Source organism: Trachypithecus francoisi, unplaced genomic scaffold (genome assembly GCF_009764315.1).
Source record: "Trachypithecus francoisi isolate TF-2019V2 unplaced genomic scaffold, Tfra_2.0 Lachesis_group5, whole genome shotgun sequence".
NCBI classification, from domain to species: domain Eukaryota; kingdom Metazoa; phylum Chordata; class Mammalia; order Primates; family Cercopithecidae; genus Trachypithecus; species Trachypithecus francoisi.
The window spans coordinates 36,779,378-36,795,370 of record NW_022681470.1 but is presented as its reverse complement, the minus strand read 5'-3'; the positions used below and the strand labels follow the sequence as shown (position 1 = coordinate 36,795,370).

At 36.3% G+C, this 15,993-nt stretch overlaps 1 protein-coding gene across 7 annotated transcripts in view; it reads right to left on the bottom strand.

Annotated features, from left to right (window-relative positions):
* The window catches only part of CEP350 (centrosomal protein 350), a 163,318-nt gene that overhangs the window by 57,662 nt on the left and 89,663 nt on the right, over window positions 1–15,993 (bottom strand). For 6 of the 7 annotated variants that reach the window (XM_033196367.1, XM_033196370.1, XM_033196373.1 and 3 more), the window contains 6 exons: window positions 15,248–15,384; window positions 14,275–14,397; window positions 10,188–10,357; window positions 5,694–5,890; window positions 4,927–5,111; window positions 4,355–4,442 (listed from right to left, as the gene is read on the bottom strand). In XM_033196367.1, the coding sequence (XP_033052258.1) occupies window positions 4,355–4,442; window positions 4,927–5,111; window positions 5,694–5,890; window positions 10,188–10,357; window positions 14,275–14,397; window positions 15,248–15,384 (900 nt within the window). The remainder of the gene's footprint in view (window positions 1–4,354; window positions 4,443–4,926; window positions 5,112–5,693; window positions 5,891–10,187; window positions 10,358–14,274; window positions 14,398–15,247; window positions 15,385–15,993) is intronic. The other variant, XM_033196371.1, reaches the window with a different exon arrangement.

Here is a 15,993-nt window from a genome sequence, read left to right as displayed (position 1 = left end):
AAATTCACCCAATTCAAGCCTAGAAGAAAAAAGAGACAATTTCGAAGAAATACTTGGGAAACAAGGTTTGCTCCTCTTGTAAGAACACACAAAGTTGTACAAACGAATTGTTCACTTTAAAATGGTGAATGGTATAAGTGAATTATTCACTTTATTAAAATGGTTATTTTTATGTGTTATGAACATCACTTCAGGGAGGGTAAAACTAGTAAGACATAGGAAAATACAGTCTCTCTTTTTTGGATACGGTTGTACCAAATTGCTTAGAGCCAGCCATTTCACTATCAGTCAAAAGAATTCTTACTGCTACAGTTGCAATAGATATCTTAGCACATATATTCTTACACTTTGGTTCTTTCAACCTTATAAGGCAACTTTTCAGCGGTAACCAATTGGATCAAAGAGTATATTTTGCACATTTACTTAAAACATTCTTAAGTATTACAAAAAGAAAAAGTAGTCACTCATATCCCTACCACTGGCATTAAACATATTTAACAGTTTGCACATTTGTTTCAAATATGTTATTATCTATAAATAGATAAATACAGATGAAACCAAACTCCATGCCAATCTCTTCCTCCTTCCTCTCTTCCCCAGAAGTGCATCATTCCTATATGTGGTTTTTTGCTTTTGATGCATGAGTGGTTCCACAGAACATATACTACTAATTGGTTACGTTAAAAAAATTTACATGACTGGTATAATACTGTATATATTCTTTGCATCTTGCTTTTCTATAAAAAAGAACATTATGGTTTTTGGTAAAGGAAGATCTACTGCTACACTCTCCAGTATGACAGCTTCTAGCTACATGTGGCTAGTAGCTACAGTATTGGACAACACAGATATAGAAAATTACTATCATTTCCGATATCTCTATAGACAGTGCTGATATCTAATACATTCAGTTTCCTGTAGTACTATACTTTCTTGCAAGAATATGTTTTATTTCATCTATTCTTTTATTGAAGAAATTAAGTTGTTTCCATTTTCCCCTGCACATATGTGAAAGCTTTTTTAGGATATATAACAAGACAGAACTGCTGAGTCATATATCATATATGTACTCAACTGAACCAGGTAGTGGCAATTGCTCTCAACTCAAAGTGGTTACACCAGTCAACACTCTAACCAGCTATACAGAGCTGCAGTGACAAAACTGGAGACTCAGGAGATCTCAAACTCACATTCTCCTCAAAGCAGTTGTCAAGTTCTGAAGGAGCACATAGAGGGCTAAGGAGTCAACCCAGAAAAGTCTCGAAAGCAGAGCAGAAATCCCCAGTCTCTTGTGCTGAGTAAAAAATTTTATCTGGGTTTCCAGTGAAGCCTGGAGAGCCCCAACCCAGGGACAATGCCAACCAGAAGTAGACTGAGGCTTACCAACTCTACAACCCAACCCTAACCCAGCACAATCTTTGAATGAATTAAGATGAACAGTTGATAACTCTAATAAAATAGCAAAAGAAAACTCTAATAAAATAGCAAAAGAAAGGATAAATCCTCTCTGGGGGAAAAGACGATCAGCTGGAGCCTTTGCAGTTATTTATATGCTGTTGCCTAGTACTTAACAAAAAAATTACTAGGCATGCAAAGAAAAGGAGCCATACGACAGTTAAAAAAAAAAAAAAAAACAGACAATAGTAATAATAGAGACACAGATGGCTACATATAAGCAGACAGGGAAGAAATAACAGTACAGAAAATTAAAATAACTATGGATAATATGTAGAAAAAGATAGAAAAGTAGGCCAGGCACGGTGGCTCATGCCTGTAATCCCAGCCCTTTGAGAAGCCAAGGCGGGTGGATCACCTGAGGTCAGGGGTTTGAGACCAGCCTGGCCAACATGGTGAAACCCCATCTCTACTAAAAATACAAAAAAATTAGCTGGGTGCACCTGTAATCCCAGCTACTCAGGAGGCTGAGGCAGGAGAATCACTTGTACCCGAGAGGCAGGGTTTGCAGTGAGCCAAGATCGCACCATTGCACTCTAGCCTGGGCAGGAAGAGTGAAACTCCATCTCAAAAACAAAAACAAACAAATAAAAAAAACCAAGTAGATTAAAGGGTAGGAAATTTCAACAGACTTAAAATCTATTTTAAAAAGAATAAAATTGGGTATTATAGAACTAAAACAAATCAAATTAAGAATTCACTGGAGACACTTAGCAGTGCATTGGGCAAAGTAGAAGACATACTAATGAACTCAAAGACAGGTCAATAAAAACTTTCCAAACTGAAGCACAGTGTTTTTAGTTTTTAATTTGTTTGTTTTAAGGAATAAAATACAAACAAGTCAGAGGAAAGGGATGTGGCAAATGGTCAAAAGGTCTAACCTATGTCTAATTGAAGTCCCTGAAGGAAAGGAGAAAAAGAATGAGGCAGAAGTGGCCAGGCACAGTTGTTCACACCTGTAATCCCAGTACTCTGGGAGGCCAAGGTTGGGGGATCACTTGAGTCCAGGAGTTCAAGACCAGCCTGGGCAACATGGGGAAACCCCATCTCTACAAAAAATTACCTGGCACTGGTGGCGCACACCTGTGGTCCCAGCTACAGGGGAGGCTTGGGTAAGAGAACTGCTTGAGCCCTGGAGGCAGAGGTCGCAGTGAGAGCTGAGATCGTGCCACTGTACTCCAGCCTGTGCAACTGAGTGGGACCCTGTCTCAAAAAAAAAAAAAAAAAAAAAAAAAAAGGGAGGCAGGAGCAGAGGCAATACATGAAGAGACAGTTTCTGAAAAACTGATTAAATAAAACAACCAATATAAGAAGCTCAGCAAATCTTAAATAGGATGAATACAAAGGAAACCACGCCTACATGCATCATAGTAAAATTACTGAAAAATTGGATAATTTTAAAATAATCTTAAAAGGAACCTTCAAAAGAACAAGATTAAGATAACTGACCTCTCCACATAAACAATAGAAAGCAGTAAATAATGGAAAAATATCTTTAAAAGTGCTGAAAGAAAATAATTTTATGCCTATTAAAAATATTCTTCAAAAATAAAGGTGAAACAAATACATTTTCAAACTAATCAAAACAAAAAATGTGTTATTAGCAGGCATGCAATAAAATACCAGACGTATTAAAATGAAAAATTTTATACTTCAAAGGATACTATCAAGAAAGTGAAAAGAAACCTCACAGAATAAGGGATAAATTTATAAATCTTGTTTTCATTTTATTTTATAACAGAAAGCTACTGTAACATTATAGAAAGTTATTTACTTATTTTAACTAAGAAAAAATTTTAATTTATTTTAAAATCAATTTTTTGGATTAAAAATACACAACTTTTTTTTTTTTAAATAGAATTCAGAATTTATTCAAATTCATATCATCTGTAATGTTTCCTGGGATAAACATATAACTAAGTAATAAGCTAATATATAATTCAGATAATTAGGTTCCTAAATCATCTAACATAGTAGCTAGCACCTGACAACAGGTTAATATGGAAAAAAATAACTAGAATCTATTGAATACTTGCCAGGCACAGTGAAACACACTTTACATATGCTACCTCATTTAACCCTCACAACCACCATATGAAGTACAATCCCACTCCTACAGATGAGGAAATTAAGTCTCAGAGAGTTACTTAAACTTTGACCCTGATTACACAGTTGCAAGTGACAACACTGGAATTCGAATAATAGCAACTAACATTTATTGAGCACTTACCATTGTGCCACGGTCTGTTCTAAGTTTATTTTATGTATTAACTCACTTATTCCTCAAAACAACCCTATAAAGTATGTTACTATTATTATCTTCAGTTTACAGATGAGGAAACTGAGACACAGAGAAGTTAAGTAACTTGTTCCAGGTTATGAAACCAGCAACTGGTAAAGCTGGGATTTCAGCCTAGGAAATCTAACTCCAGAGCCTGAATTCTTTACCACTACTCCACCATGCTGCCTCTCCAGAATTCAAAACTAAGGTCTTTCTAAGTCCATTAAGCCAAAATATTTATCAATATGTAATTAATATGTCATGAAAGTCTAGGGAAACAATAATTTAAAATTTAATCCAAATAGATTCTTTTACACATATCTTAAATTTTAAAATATGTATTTCAAAAGAGTAGTTTTCTTCTACTTACTACATGAAGGTAGAAAGTTTGCCTGTGTATTTTATTAATTTAGCAGTGACACACAATCCTAATTTAGGAGAAATACAGTAGATTATCAAGCAACCCCTATAATTATAGTAGTATGAACATAAACAGTGGAAGTATCAACTAAATCTCATTTAAGGCAATAATAAGGAAAAGAAATCTGGCAAAATAATAGATTCCATAAACTAACTTGCCTTATAAGTTGTCCTAAAGGGGTGTCTTCCCTAACATACCTTTTCTTGCTGCAACCTTAAAAGCAAACCACGCTGTTTCTTCCGGAGTGGGGGCATTTTATCATCCTCTCCTTTGTCTCGTAGATGTCTGCAAATAATATTTTTCATTCAGACAAAGATTTGATTAAATTTCTCTTACCTGAATAATGTCAAGAATTCTAGACTACTAAAAAGTCTACAAACCAATTTAACATTTTCAAATGTGAAAAGCAGTTGCTACAAGTAGCTGTAACCATTCATATCCGAATAAGTATTTTACTGAGGTATATGCAAGCCCTAGAATGTGTCCTCTGAAGACAGAAGGACTTTGGGAAATTTACAATATTGTATCATATGACAACATAAGATTACAGTCAGTTAAGTGATAAAACAGGAATGCAAAGAAAATGTTATGTGGGTAGGAGGAGGTCTTGAAAGAAATACAAATCAAATATGACTGCCATATTTCTAGCTTGAGAAACTGGGTTGCTCAAATCAAATCAAATGAGGAAACAAAAACATCTTAAAATATAAAGCATTCTGTTCTATGAATGAAGAAATCAGTGAAAACTGTGCTCATTGAAAGAACTTACTTTTTTTGATGCTCTAACCAGGCCAACTCAGCCTTAGTCTTCTCCTTCAAGGCCTTTTCGCGGAGACGCAGGAGTGAAGACTGGTGAGCTGCCCTCATTTCTTCTTCTTTCATATACTGTCGAACCATCTCCATAGTAAATTTAGAAAAGCTATCTTGTCCTCCTGAGAATGGCATGTTCAGTTCCTAAAGTAGATGGTTCCTTTCTTATTTATCATCATCTAACCTTTTGGTACTTAACTCCACTAAAAGAGGTATGCATTTACAAAAACAAACTATGTATTTAACAAGGTCATCAACAACGTAAGAGAATATTCTTTAAAAAGGCACATGAGGCAGATTAACATTCATCTGCTAATTTACTCAGCCAATAAAATTTTAATAAACTACTGCAAGCCAATTACTGTCCTAAGGATCCAAAGTGGGATAAGAATTTGTTTCTGCTAACCAAAAAGCATACAATTTGGTAAGAACAAATGTAAATTTCTAAATGGAATACAGCATTAGAAGTGAAGCAAGTACAAAAGCTAGAGAGATAATATTGGCTCAGATCCTCAAAGGCCTCATATATCATTCCAAAAAATAAGTTTGTATTGTACTTTGTAAGGAAAGGGAAGCCAGATTTCATAGGAAAACTATAAAATAAAACTGGTATCTTAGAAAAATCATTCTAGTAGCTGACAAATGAGACAAGTACAAAATGTTTTCTCATATCTTTGAGAGAACATATCCACAACCATTTACCTCCACAGATAAAGTGAAACACACCTTGGCAGTAGACAGTGTAGTTTTTTCTGGAGAAGCTTCTTCATCAGAGTCATCATGATGACTTCTTCTCTTTTCCATATTAAATCTGCGGTGACTCTCTGAAGGTAGTAATGATCGAAATGATTGTTCTTCTATTTCATCTTCTGTCATGGATTCATCAAATTTCAGAGAATATTCTGTTGCAATAGATGTTGAGTCTAAAAGAATATGGAGAAAGTAGATTTTATCATTATAACTGCTCTCAGTAAGTATTTAATTAGTAGCCCTTTGCCTCTTTATGGGACAATCCAACATAAATTCATAAAACTGATCACTAAAAAATAGACATGAAATATTAAAATTCATTTGCCTTACAAGCAAGGAAAAAACCTCTAAAAATACCTAGAAATATTAGGTTAAGAAATATAAAGATTAATGTTGCAAAAAATTTAGAGAGCTCTTACAAATCAATTAGAAAACCACTAATGCACCTATAGAAAAATGAAAAAAGGCCAGATCAGATGCTTTACAAAGCAAATATAAATAGTAAAAGCGGAAAACTGTTTAACATTACTATCAAAGAAATGCAAGTAAAAATATCTTTTTAAAAAACTCATTAATTCCAAGTTTAATTAGAATATGACAGATCTTTCAGGCTGGTTCCTGTGTGCCTTTGACATGGGTTTTTTTTTGTTTGTTTGTTTGTTTGTTTTTATTGAATATTTCTTCACTTTCTGGTACTACAAGATACTCCAGGCTCAAATTGTATTTTCCCTACAGCCCTAGAACCAGCCATTTCTCCAAAAAGCTCTTATTTATTTTATTAAGGAATGATACTTAGAAACCACAACCTAGGGGCCAGGCACAGTGGCTCACACCTGCAATCCCAGCATTTTGGGATGCCAAGGTGGGAGCATCCCTCGAGGCCAGGAGTTTGAGACCAGCCTGGGTGACAGAGCAAGACCCCATCTCTTAAAAAAATCAGAAAGAAAGAAAGAATTTGTAGGCACTAGTTGTCCTTGTTACCATGGGTGTATCACTGCTTCTGCACTTGCTCAGTGGACAGAGCTAGGTAATATATGGATGTATATTAATCCATGTATACATGTGTGTGCACACACTTACACACACAATTACAATTGTTTTTGTATCCATCCAGTCAGCCAGTTAAACATGAATTCATACTTATGTCTATGATCCAGTACCAGAGTTCATTCTAGTCTTCCTTTCTTGTGTACCTTCCCTTCCAACACCGAGAAACACGGCTCCCACCATCCAACACTCATTTACTTATTTGTTCAAACCCATTATATATGTAAAGTACTGTTAACCTGTACCCCCGTGAAAAACTATCATCCAACTAGAGTATAGGTTTACGTACCATTCCTTTTGTATTAGGCTTATATTAATAGTTTCCACTCAAGACACCATTTTCCAAAGTTAGTTACTTAGGTCAGCTCTTTTCCCCTAACTGCTTCAATGTCATTATGCCATATATTTGTAATACAGTTAGATCCATTTATCGCAGGCTGCATTCCATTTTGGGATCTCCCAATATCCTGATTCATGTGTGTGTTTGCATGATTAGTTCACAGATACTAAAATTTACTCATTGTGATACACAGTTCCAAGGTTCTGACAAATACACAGCATCATACAGAACATACATACATACAGAACAACTACTCTATGTAACAGTTCCTTCACCCTAAACGTCCCTCCATGCATCCTCTTTGCAGTCAACTACTTCCTCTTCCCCCTAATGCCTAGAAACCAACTGTTTTCCATCTCTTTAGTTGTGCCTTTTACAGACTATCATATAAATTGAACCATATAATAACAGATAGACTTTTGCGGCCTGCTTTTTCACTTAGTGAAATTCACTTAAAATTCGTCTAAGTGCGCGCCCTTCAACAGCTCCCCTGGTAGAGGGGAGGTCTGGTAGAGTGCAGGACTGTAAAATTTGTCCATGTTGTTGCATGAATCAAAAGATTATTCCTTTTAATAGCTGAATAGTATTTCATTGTATGGATGTACCAGTTTATCCATTCCCCTAGTAAAGGACATCTTGATTGCTTCTAGTTCTTAGCAATTACGAACATGCTGCTATGAACATCAGTATATAGGTTTTTATGTAGACGTAAATTTTCAGAACACTCGGTAAATACCCAGGCATGTGATTGCTGGATTGTATGGTTAAGTCTTATAAGACACTATGAAACTATCTTCCACGGTGACCATATAATTTTCCATTCTCACCAGCAATGTATGCAAGTTCCTGTTGCTCTGCATCCTTGTCACCAATTTATTATTATCCGTTTTTCTGATAGTCATTCTAGTAATGTGTTATGGTATCCTGTGATTTCAATTGTAATTTCTTTAATGATATATGCGGTTGAAAACTTTTTCCTGTGTCTATGTGCCATCTGCATATTTTCTTCAATAAAGTATCTGTTCAGATCTTCTGTACATTTAAAAAATTGAGTTGTTTTTGAACAACTATTACTGAATTTTTTTTTTTTTTGAGACAGAATCTCACTCTTGTTTTCCAGGCTGGAATGCAGTGGCACAATCTCGGCTCACTGCAACCTCCACCTCCAAGGTTTGAGCAATTCTGCTTCAGCCTCCTGAGTAGCTGAGACTACAGGTGCGTACCACCATGCCCAGATAATTTTTGCATTTTTAGTAGAGATGAGGTTTCACCATGTTAGCCAGGCTGGTCTCGAATTCCTGACCTTAGGTGATCTGCCTGCCTCAGCCTCCCAAAGTGCTGGGATTTCAGGTATGAGCCACCATACCCAGCCTTCTATTATTGAGTTTCGAGAGTTCTTTACATATTCTAGATAGAAATCCTTTATCAAATATGTGATTTGCAAATATTTTCTCCCAATCTGTGGCTTGTCTTTTCATTCTCTTCACAAAGTCTTTCACAGAGTGGAAGTTTTTAAATTCTGATAAAGCACAATTCATCAATTTTTTCTTTCACAGATCATACCTTGAGGTGTTACATACCTGAGAAGTCATCACCAAACCAAATGTTGCCTAGATTTATATTTTCTCCTACGTAAGAGGTTTTTAAGGGTTTCGTTCTTTGGATAGTGGCTGCCCTGTGAATTCTAGCTGTCTTGGCTTCTTCAGATTCCTAACTCAATTTCCTCAACTCAAGAAGACCACTGGGCTCCATGCTCTGCAGTCTGGAAACTCCCTAGGCAGTAAACTGGTAGAACTGTAGCACTCATTTGTTTCCAGTCTCTCATGAATCAACACAATTCACTGCCTGAGGCCCACTGTCTTAAAAATAGTTACTTCATGTTTTGCCTGATATTTTACTTGCTTTAAGAGGGAAGCAGGCTGGGCACAGTTGCTCACACCTGTAATCCCAGCACTTTGGGAGGCCAAGGCGGGCAGATCATGAGTTCAGGAGTTCGAGACCAGCCTGACCAGTATGGTGAAACTCCATCTCTACTAAAAATACAAAAATTAGCCAGGTGTTGTGGCGCATGCCTATAATCCCAGCTACTCAGGAGGCTAAGGCAGGAGAATTGCTTGAACCCAGGAGGCGGAGGTTCCTGTGAGATGAGATCATGCCACTGCACTCCAGCCTGGTGACAGAGCAAGATTCTGTCTCATACAAAAAATTAAAAATAAATAAAAAATAAAAAATGAAAAAAAAGAGGGTAAGCAAATCTAGTCCCTGTTGTTCCATCATGGCCAGAAGTAGCAGCAGTCCAACTAATACATTTTTGTTTTTGTATTTCTGCTAGTCAAGTAAAGCACTGGGCAAGTAATTCAATATTGTTTAAAGAAGTTAAATAAAGTCACTGTTCATGATATTTTAAAATAGTCACTTGAAAATTATTTATTCACTGTTATTGGAAGCCCAGGCACCACGGTACAAACAAGTCACATATGGTTACTGTGTTTCTTTCTAAGGTTTACAAATATTATCTACAATTAAATTTGTCATCAGTGCTTTAGTTAGAAACACTATATTATTCATGAGATTAAGTTTAGTAAATATTAACGAAATAAAGTTAGAAATCTCCTCAGCTAAGTATCCAAATATATCACTTTTCATGTCTACATTCCAAAATACTAGAACACAGTTGCAGTCAAGTTGTCTGCCACTTTATTTACTTATTTAACTTTTTTTTGAGACAGGGTCTTGCTCTGTTGCCGAAGCTGGAGTGCTATGGCTCAATCATAGCTCACTGTAGACTTGATTCCTAGGCTAAAGTGATTCTCCCATCTCAGCCTCTCACGTACTAGGACCATAGGCTGTGCCACCAAGCCTGGCTAATTTTTAATTGTTTTGTAGAGACAGGGGTCTCCCTATGTTTCCCTGGATGGTTTCAAACTCCTAGGCTCAAGCAATTCTCCCACCTCAGCCTCCCAAAGTGCTGGAATTACTGGCATGAGCCACCGCATACAGCTTATTTGCTACTTTATAACAAGGATCACCTTTCCTCTGGTTTCCAATCAAATGGTTACACATTTATTTGCAAAGAAAGTTACCTTTTTCATCAGGAAGAGATGGAACGCTATCACTTCGTAGAGAATCATCTGCAGCAGTCTGAACCTGTTCATCAATGGAACTCTCTATCTTTTCACCATTAAGTTTCTTCTCATTTTCCTGACAAGATGGAACTGAAGGACTTTCTTGGCGGCTATTACCACTACTGCTTCTTTTTATGGATACATGGAAACAATAACAACAAAATTAACAAAATAAGAATTATAGCTTCAAAGTAAACTTATTTGGCCAAATGACTGTACTTTATAGTCAAGATAAAAATGGAGAAAGATGTAATATAAAACAGAAAAAGCGAAGTAACATAAGTCTGAGAATATTTTGGAAAAGATGAGAAAGATGAGTAGGAGAGAGAAAGGTTTTGCGTTTGAATAATCATAATAGGCAGTGTTGCTAGGTTATCACTCCCTTTTTTCCCTTCGCTTCAAAATCAAACTTCTGGGAAAGGGAGCTACTGCTCACTGTTTCTACTTCTTTACTTTTCATTAACATCACGGTTTATCACAATCTGCTTCCATACCAACTGCTCTACTAAAACTATTCTGAATAAGCTTTATCTATACTTTGAATTGCTAAATCCAATAGATAATTTATTGCTTTGCAACATTAGATGTTGACAATATCTCCTTTAAAAGCTCTACTTGCTAAACAAAATACAGTAAAAGGTTAGGATAATCTGGATGAAAGCTATTTGAGGACTTTCTATTATTCTTGCAACTTTTCTGTAAGCTTGAAATCATGTCAACATTCTTATATCCTATGACTTTACTCTCACCTGCTTCTCTTCCCAACTCTAACAAGCTTTCCTTGTTTCTTTCATTTGCTTTAAATTTTTCTGTCTTTCCTTAAATTGATGGTTTTGTTTTGGTCCTTTTCTGACTTTTTTTTTTGAGAAGGAGTCTCCCTCTGTTGCTCAGGCTGGAGTGCAGTGGCATGATCTTGGCTCACTGCAACCTCCACTTCCCGGATTCAAGAGATTATCCTGCCTCAGTCTCCCGAGTAGCTGGGATTACAGGCATGTGCCACAATACCCAGCTAATTTTTTTTTTTGTATTTTTAGTAGAGATGGGGCTTCGCCATGTTGGCCAAGCTGGTCTCCAACTCCTAACCTCAGATGATCCACCCGCCTCGGCCTCCCAAAGTGCTGGTATTACAGATGTAAGCTACCATGCCGGCCCTCTTTCTATTTTATACTACATGTTCTCCTTGGGCAATCTTAACCATAACTTCAACTACTATCACTTAGAGTGAGTCTCAAATTTGTATCACTATCTTTGCCCTTTCCTTGATTTTAAGCTTCAAGTGTTGAAATGCCATGTGAACTTCTGATTTTGGCTATTCCTCAGCCAACAAACTAAGCATATATTCCCCCAAGTGTTTTCCTTTCTCCTTCTTACATTTCTTGGTTTATTCATTCATTACACAAGCCGGGTTAATATACTTAGGATCCTCAGCATATACTTATTTCTTCTTCCAAATTTCCCTTGCTGCTCTGTCTGCCTAACGACCTACGGAATTAAAGAATCAGTTCAAGTGTTATTTCTGAGAAGACTGCATGGACGCCACCCCTACTCTCAAAGAAGCTTTGGTCACTTCTGTCCCTGTGTTCATACTTTTTTGTGTGTGTATATTTCTATGATAATACCTATCAGAATATAATGCTATTGTTTGGTTTAATAAGTTTTTGAAAAGATAAATCTTCTAATAAAGCAATAAGGTAAAAGATGTAATGCAGCACACAGTAAGGGACTTCCAGGTCAGAAGGACATGGGGTTGAATCCCAATTCTACCAATTGCCAGCTATGTGCTAATCATTCACTCAGTAAATTTGTAGTAGATTGCCTATCATGTGCTAGGTACTTTGCTAAGTTCTGATGATACAAGTATGCATGGTCCCCCCTTAAGATGGCTATAATAAAAAACACAACAAGCATTGGTGAGGATTGTAGAAAAATTTTACGTAGTGGGAAAATAGTATAAAATGCTTCAGTTACTTTGGAAAATAGTTTTGCAGTTCTTCAAAAAGTAAAACATAGAGCTACCGTACATGATCCAGCAATTCCATTCCTAAATATATACTCAAGAGAAATGAAAACATATCCACACAAAAGGTTGTACGTGAATGTTCACAGCAGCATTACTTACAATAGTCAAAAAGTGGAAACAACCCAAATGTCCACCAACTGATGAATGGATAAATAAAATGTGGGATAGCCATGCAATAGAATATAATTTGGCCATATAAACAAAGTAGTGATACATGCTACAACATGCATGAAACTTGAAAACATCATGCTAAGTGGAAGAAGTCAGTCACAAAGGGCCACATACTGTAATGATGCCATTTATATAAAAATCCAGAACAGGTAAATCCATAGAAAATGGAGACAGGAAATAGTGGTTGCCAGAGGAGAGTACAGGGAGTAACTGCTAATGGTTACTGAATTTCTTTCTGGGGTGATGAAAATGAAGCCCTCAATGAACTTCTAGTCTAGAATGTAACTGACTAACAAAGAAACATGTACACATAGGGTGGTCAAGACTGTCACAGCTATACTCATTGTGCTGTAGGAGAACACTTAGGTGAGAGCTAAAGCAGATGGGGTAGCACTGATTCTTGAAAGGTAAGTAAAAGTAAACTAAATGAAATGAGACAGGGGATGGTCTAGAAAGAAGGTATATCATATGCAATGGCACAGAAGACAGAAAGCAGGGTTCTTCTAGACAACTGGAAATAGTGAGAATGAATGGAGTATAGTAAAAGAGGAAATGCCAAGAGATGGGGCTAGAGATGGACCAAAGGCTCAATTATAAAGAAAGTTTTTATGCCAGGATAAATAATTTGGACCTTAATTTGAATCTTCTGAGGGAATACTAAAGATTTCAAATAGGTGAATAACCAAATTGGCTAGAAATTTTAAAAAATCACTCTGGTTATCATGTGGCTAATGAATAGAGTGGAGAAAGATTAGAGGATGAGGACAAATATTAGGAGTTCACCACAGTAATCCAGATGATAGTTGACATGAAGTTACAGTGAAGGTGTCAGTAAAGGTTAAATGAAAGTCAGATAGTTTCAGAGACATAATAGTTACTCAATAACTTTTGGTACTTTTCCCACATTTTCACGTCTTTTAGTTTCATTATTTAATTTTTTAAATTGGTGTTTCACTATACTTGACAATGTCAGTATATTACCTGTAAAAATGCTGTAAAGTAGCCTCTAAAATCTTCTAATCCGAGATGGAACCATAATTGAAAGCTATAGCCATTCATATCACACTAACTACCAATGACAAGCTATTCAATTTTTTTTTTTCTTTTGAGATGGAGTCTCACTCTGTCACCCAGGCTGGAGTGCAGTGGTGCGATCTTGGCTCACTGCAACCTCTGCCTCCCTAGTTCAAGAGATTCTCGTGCCTCAGCCTCCTGAGTAGCTTACAGGATTACAGGCACACGCCATCACCCATGGCTAATTTTTGTATTTTTCGTAGAGATGGGGCTTCACCATGTTGGCCAGGCTGGTCTTGAACTCCTGACCTCAGGTGATCTGCCCACTTCAGCCTCCCAAAGTGCTGGAATCATAGGCGTGAGCCACCGTACCCGGCCTATTCAATATTTTTTGTAACAATAAAAATTTGTAACATCAGGAAATATGAATGTCAGCAAGGAAATGTACAATAAACACAGTCTTTGAAGGCAGATAAATTAAGGTGCAATTCCTTGATGTATCATTATTTATGTGACCTTGAATGGGTTTCTTAACATCTCCATGAGCCTCAGTTTCCTAACCTATAAGGATAATACCATCTGCCTTGGAAGGCTGCTGTGAATATTATATGCAGGAAGAACAATTTCTACAATGCTTATACAATGTAGGTTCTCAAGGAACAGTAGTTACATTATTACACGGACCAACTATTTTGTAAATTGGCTAATTAGGGAAGCCAGCACTTTGAAGGGAACACACTGTTCTATTTAAATAAACAATATTAAGAAATCAAAGAAAGCAATGTTTAAGCCATTTATCAGCGTTTACTAAACTGTACTGACAAATCAAATTGTCTTCACCTTCTATCATGATTCTTGTATCCTGAAGACTCAGAATAACTATCGTATGAAGGGGAATACTTTTGATGCTTTGAGTCAAGGGTCCCTTCTTTCCTCCGAGAGAGTGAAACAGATGGACTTTTCCTACAAATAAAATAAAAACTGATTGAACATTCAAAGTCTTTAATAATGGAAAGATTTTAAGTATTGCTTAATAGCAATATGACATAAAATCTTGAACAAACAGACATTATAAAATAACTTACAACACATTAAAGAATGTCTTCTGTTTTACTAAGGAAGTAAACACAAATCACTCCTAGTATCAATGAATGTAAACAGAGACTTAAAATCTAAGAATTAGAAACAGTCAAAATATGATTAAGAAAAACACACACACACAAATATGGTAATGTCACCCAGTTCTGCCAAAAATAATCTCTTTAATGACTTCATTGCTCCTAGAATAAACTCCAAAATCCTAAGTCCGCAAGGTCCTATACCATGATCTGATCCCTGCATCATCTCATACCATCTTCTTTGCTCTCTGCCTCCAGCCACAATGGTCTTTATTTCTTTTCTTAAATATGCCATGTTCCTTCTTCCTTCAGGGCTTTTCATCTACCCATTCTTTACCTCCTTTACATTACTAACTCCTCATTCATTAGATTGCACCATAAGCTTTACCACAAGCTTTATTTCCTCAGGAAAGCCTCCTCTGACCTGCTGGCACCCCCAGGCTATTCAAATTCCTGTGTTACATATCTCTCAGACACGTGTTCCTTTCTTTCATAACATTTAAATTAGTGTATAAGTATTCATTCACTTAACTGAATATTTGAGTAATATTTATCTTCCCTAGTAGATTATGCCCATAACTGTATTCCCAACCAAAAATAATGCCTATGACAACAAATTCTCATCACATATTTGCTGAAAGAATATTAACCTAATAGACAGTCATTATATATTTGCTGAATGAATGAATATTAACCTATCTGTTTCAGTTCTGGTCCTCAGCTGTTTCACGAAGTCTGGAAGGTGCTGCCGTTGGTGGTCATACAGTATTGCAAGGGGAGCTCCTGAAGCCATGACAGCATCTGAGATATGAGTTCTAGTCAACTCTGCCATCTAAACATGAACACACACCAGAAAGGCAAATGTATTAAAAGGTAAGGTCACAGAACTGAGAAGGAGCATAGTGTCTTGGAAAGAAAGATCACTGACTTGAGAGCAAGCAAATTCTGCCACTAACAGACGAAATACTGTGGACAAGTCATTTAGCCTCTTTAAGTCTCAACAGCTTCATCTTGTAAAAACAGAGTTGGACTACATGATTTCTAAGGTTTCACCTAGCTATAACAATCTATGAATTAGATAGAAAACCTTTTAAAGCATATCATAAGGAGTAATAAGCCAAAAATTAAATCTTCCTTCAAGAATCAATTTAATTACTACTTCCTTTCTAACTCTTTGCTGACCAACAGGTGAAGTACATTTCCCTACTCTTAACCACTACTGCAAGTGCTGCATATACTATTCATTCGGTATTTGTTCAAGCACTACTTTGAGCTATTCCTTTTACTAATGACTTAAAGTGTTTTGAAATTTTTGTTGTTGTCTACATTAAAATTTTCTTGAGAAAGGAGACTCAATTCTATACTAAAACGTACAACTCCATAATACTCAACATATAGTAGGTTCATGGATTTCCAATAACTAAGTCATTTTACAAATAGT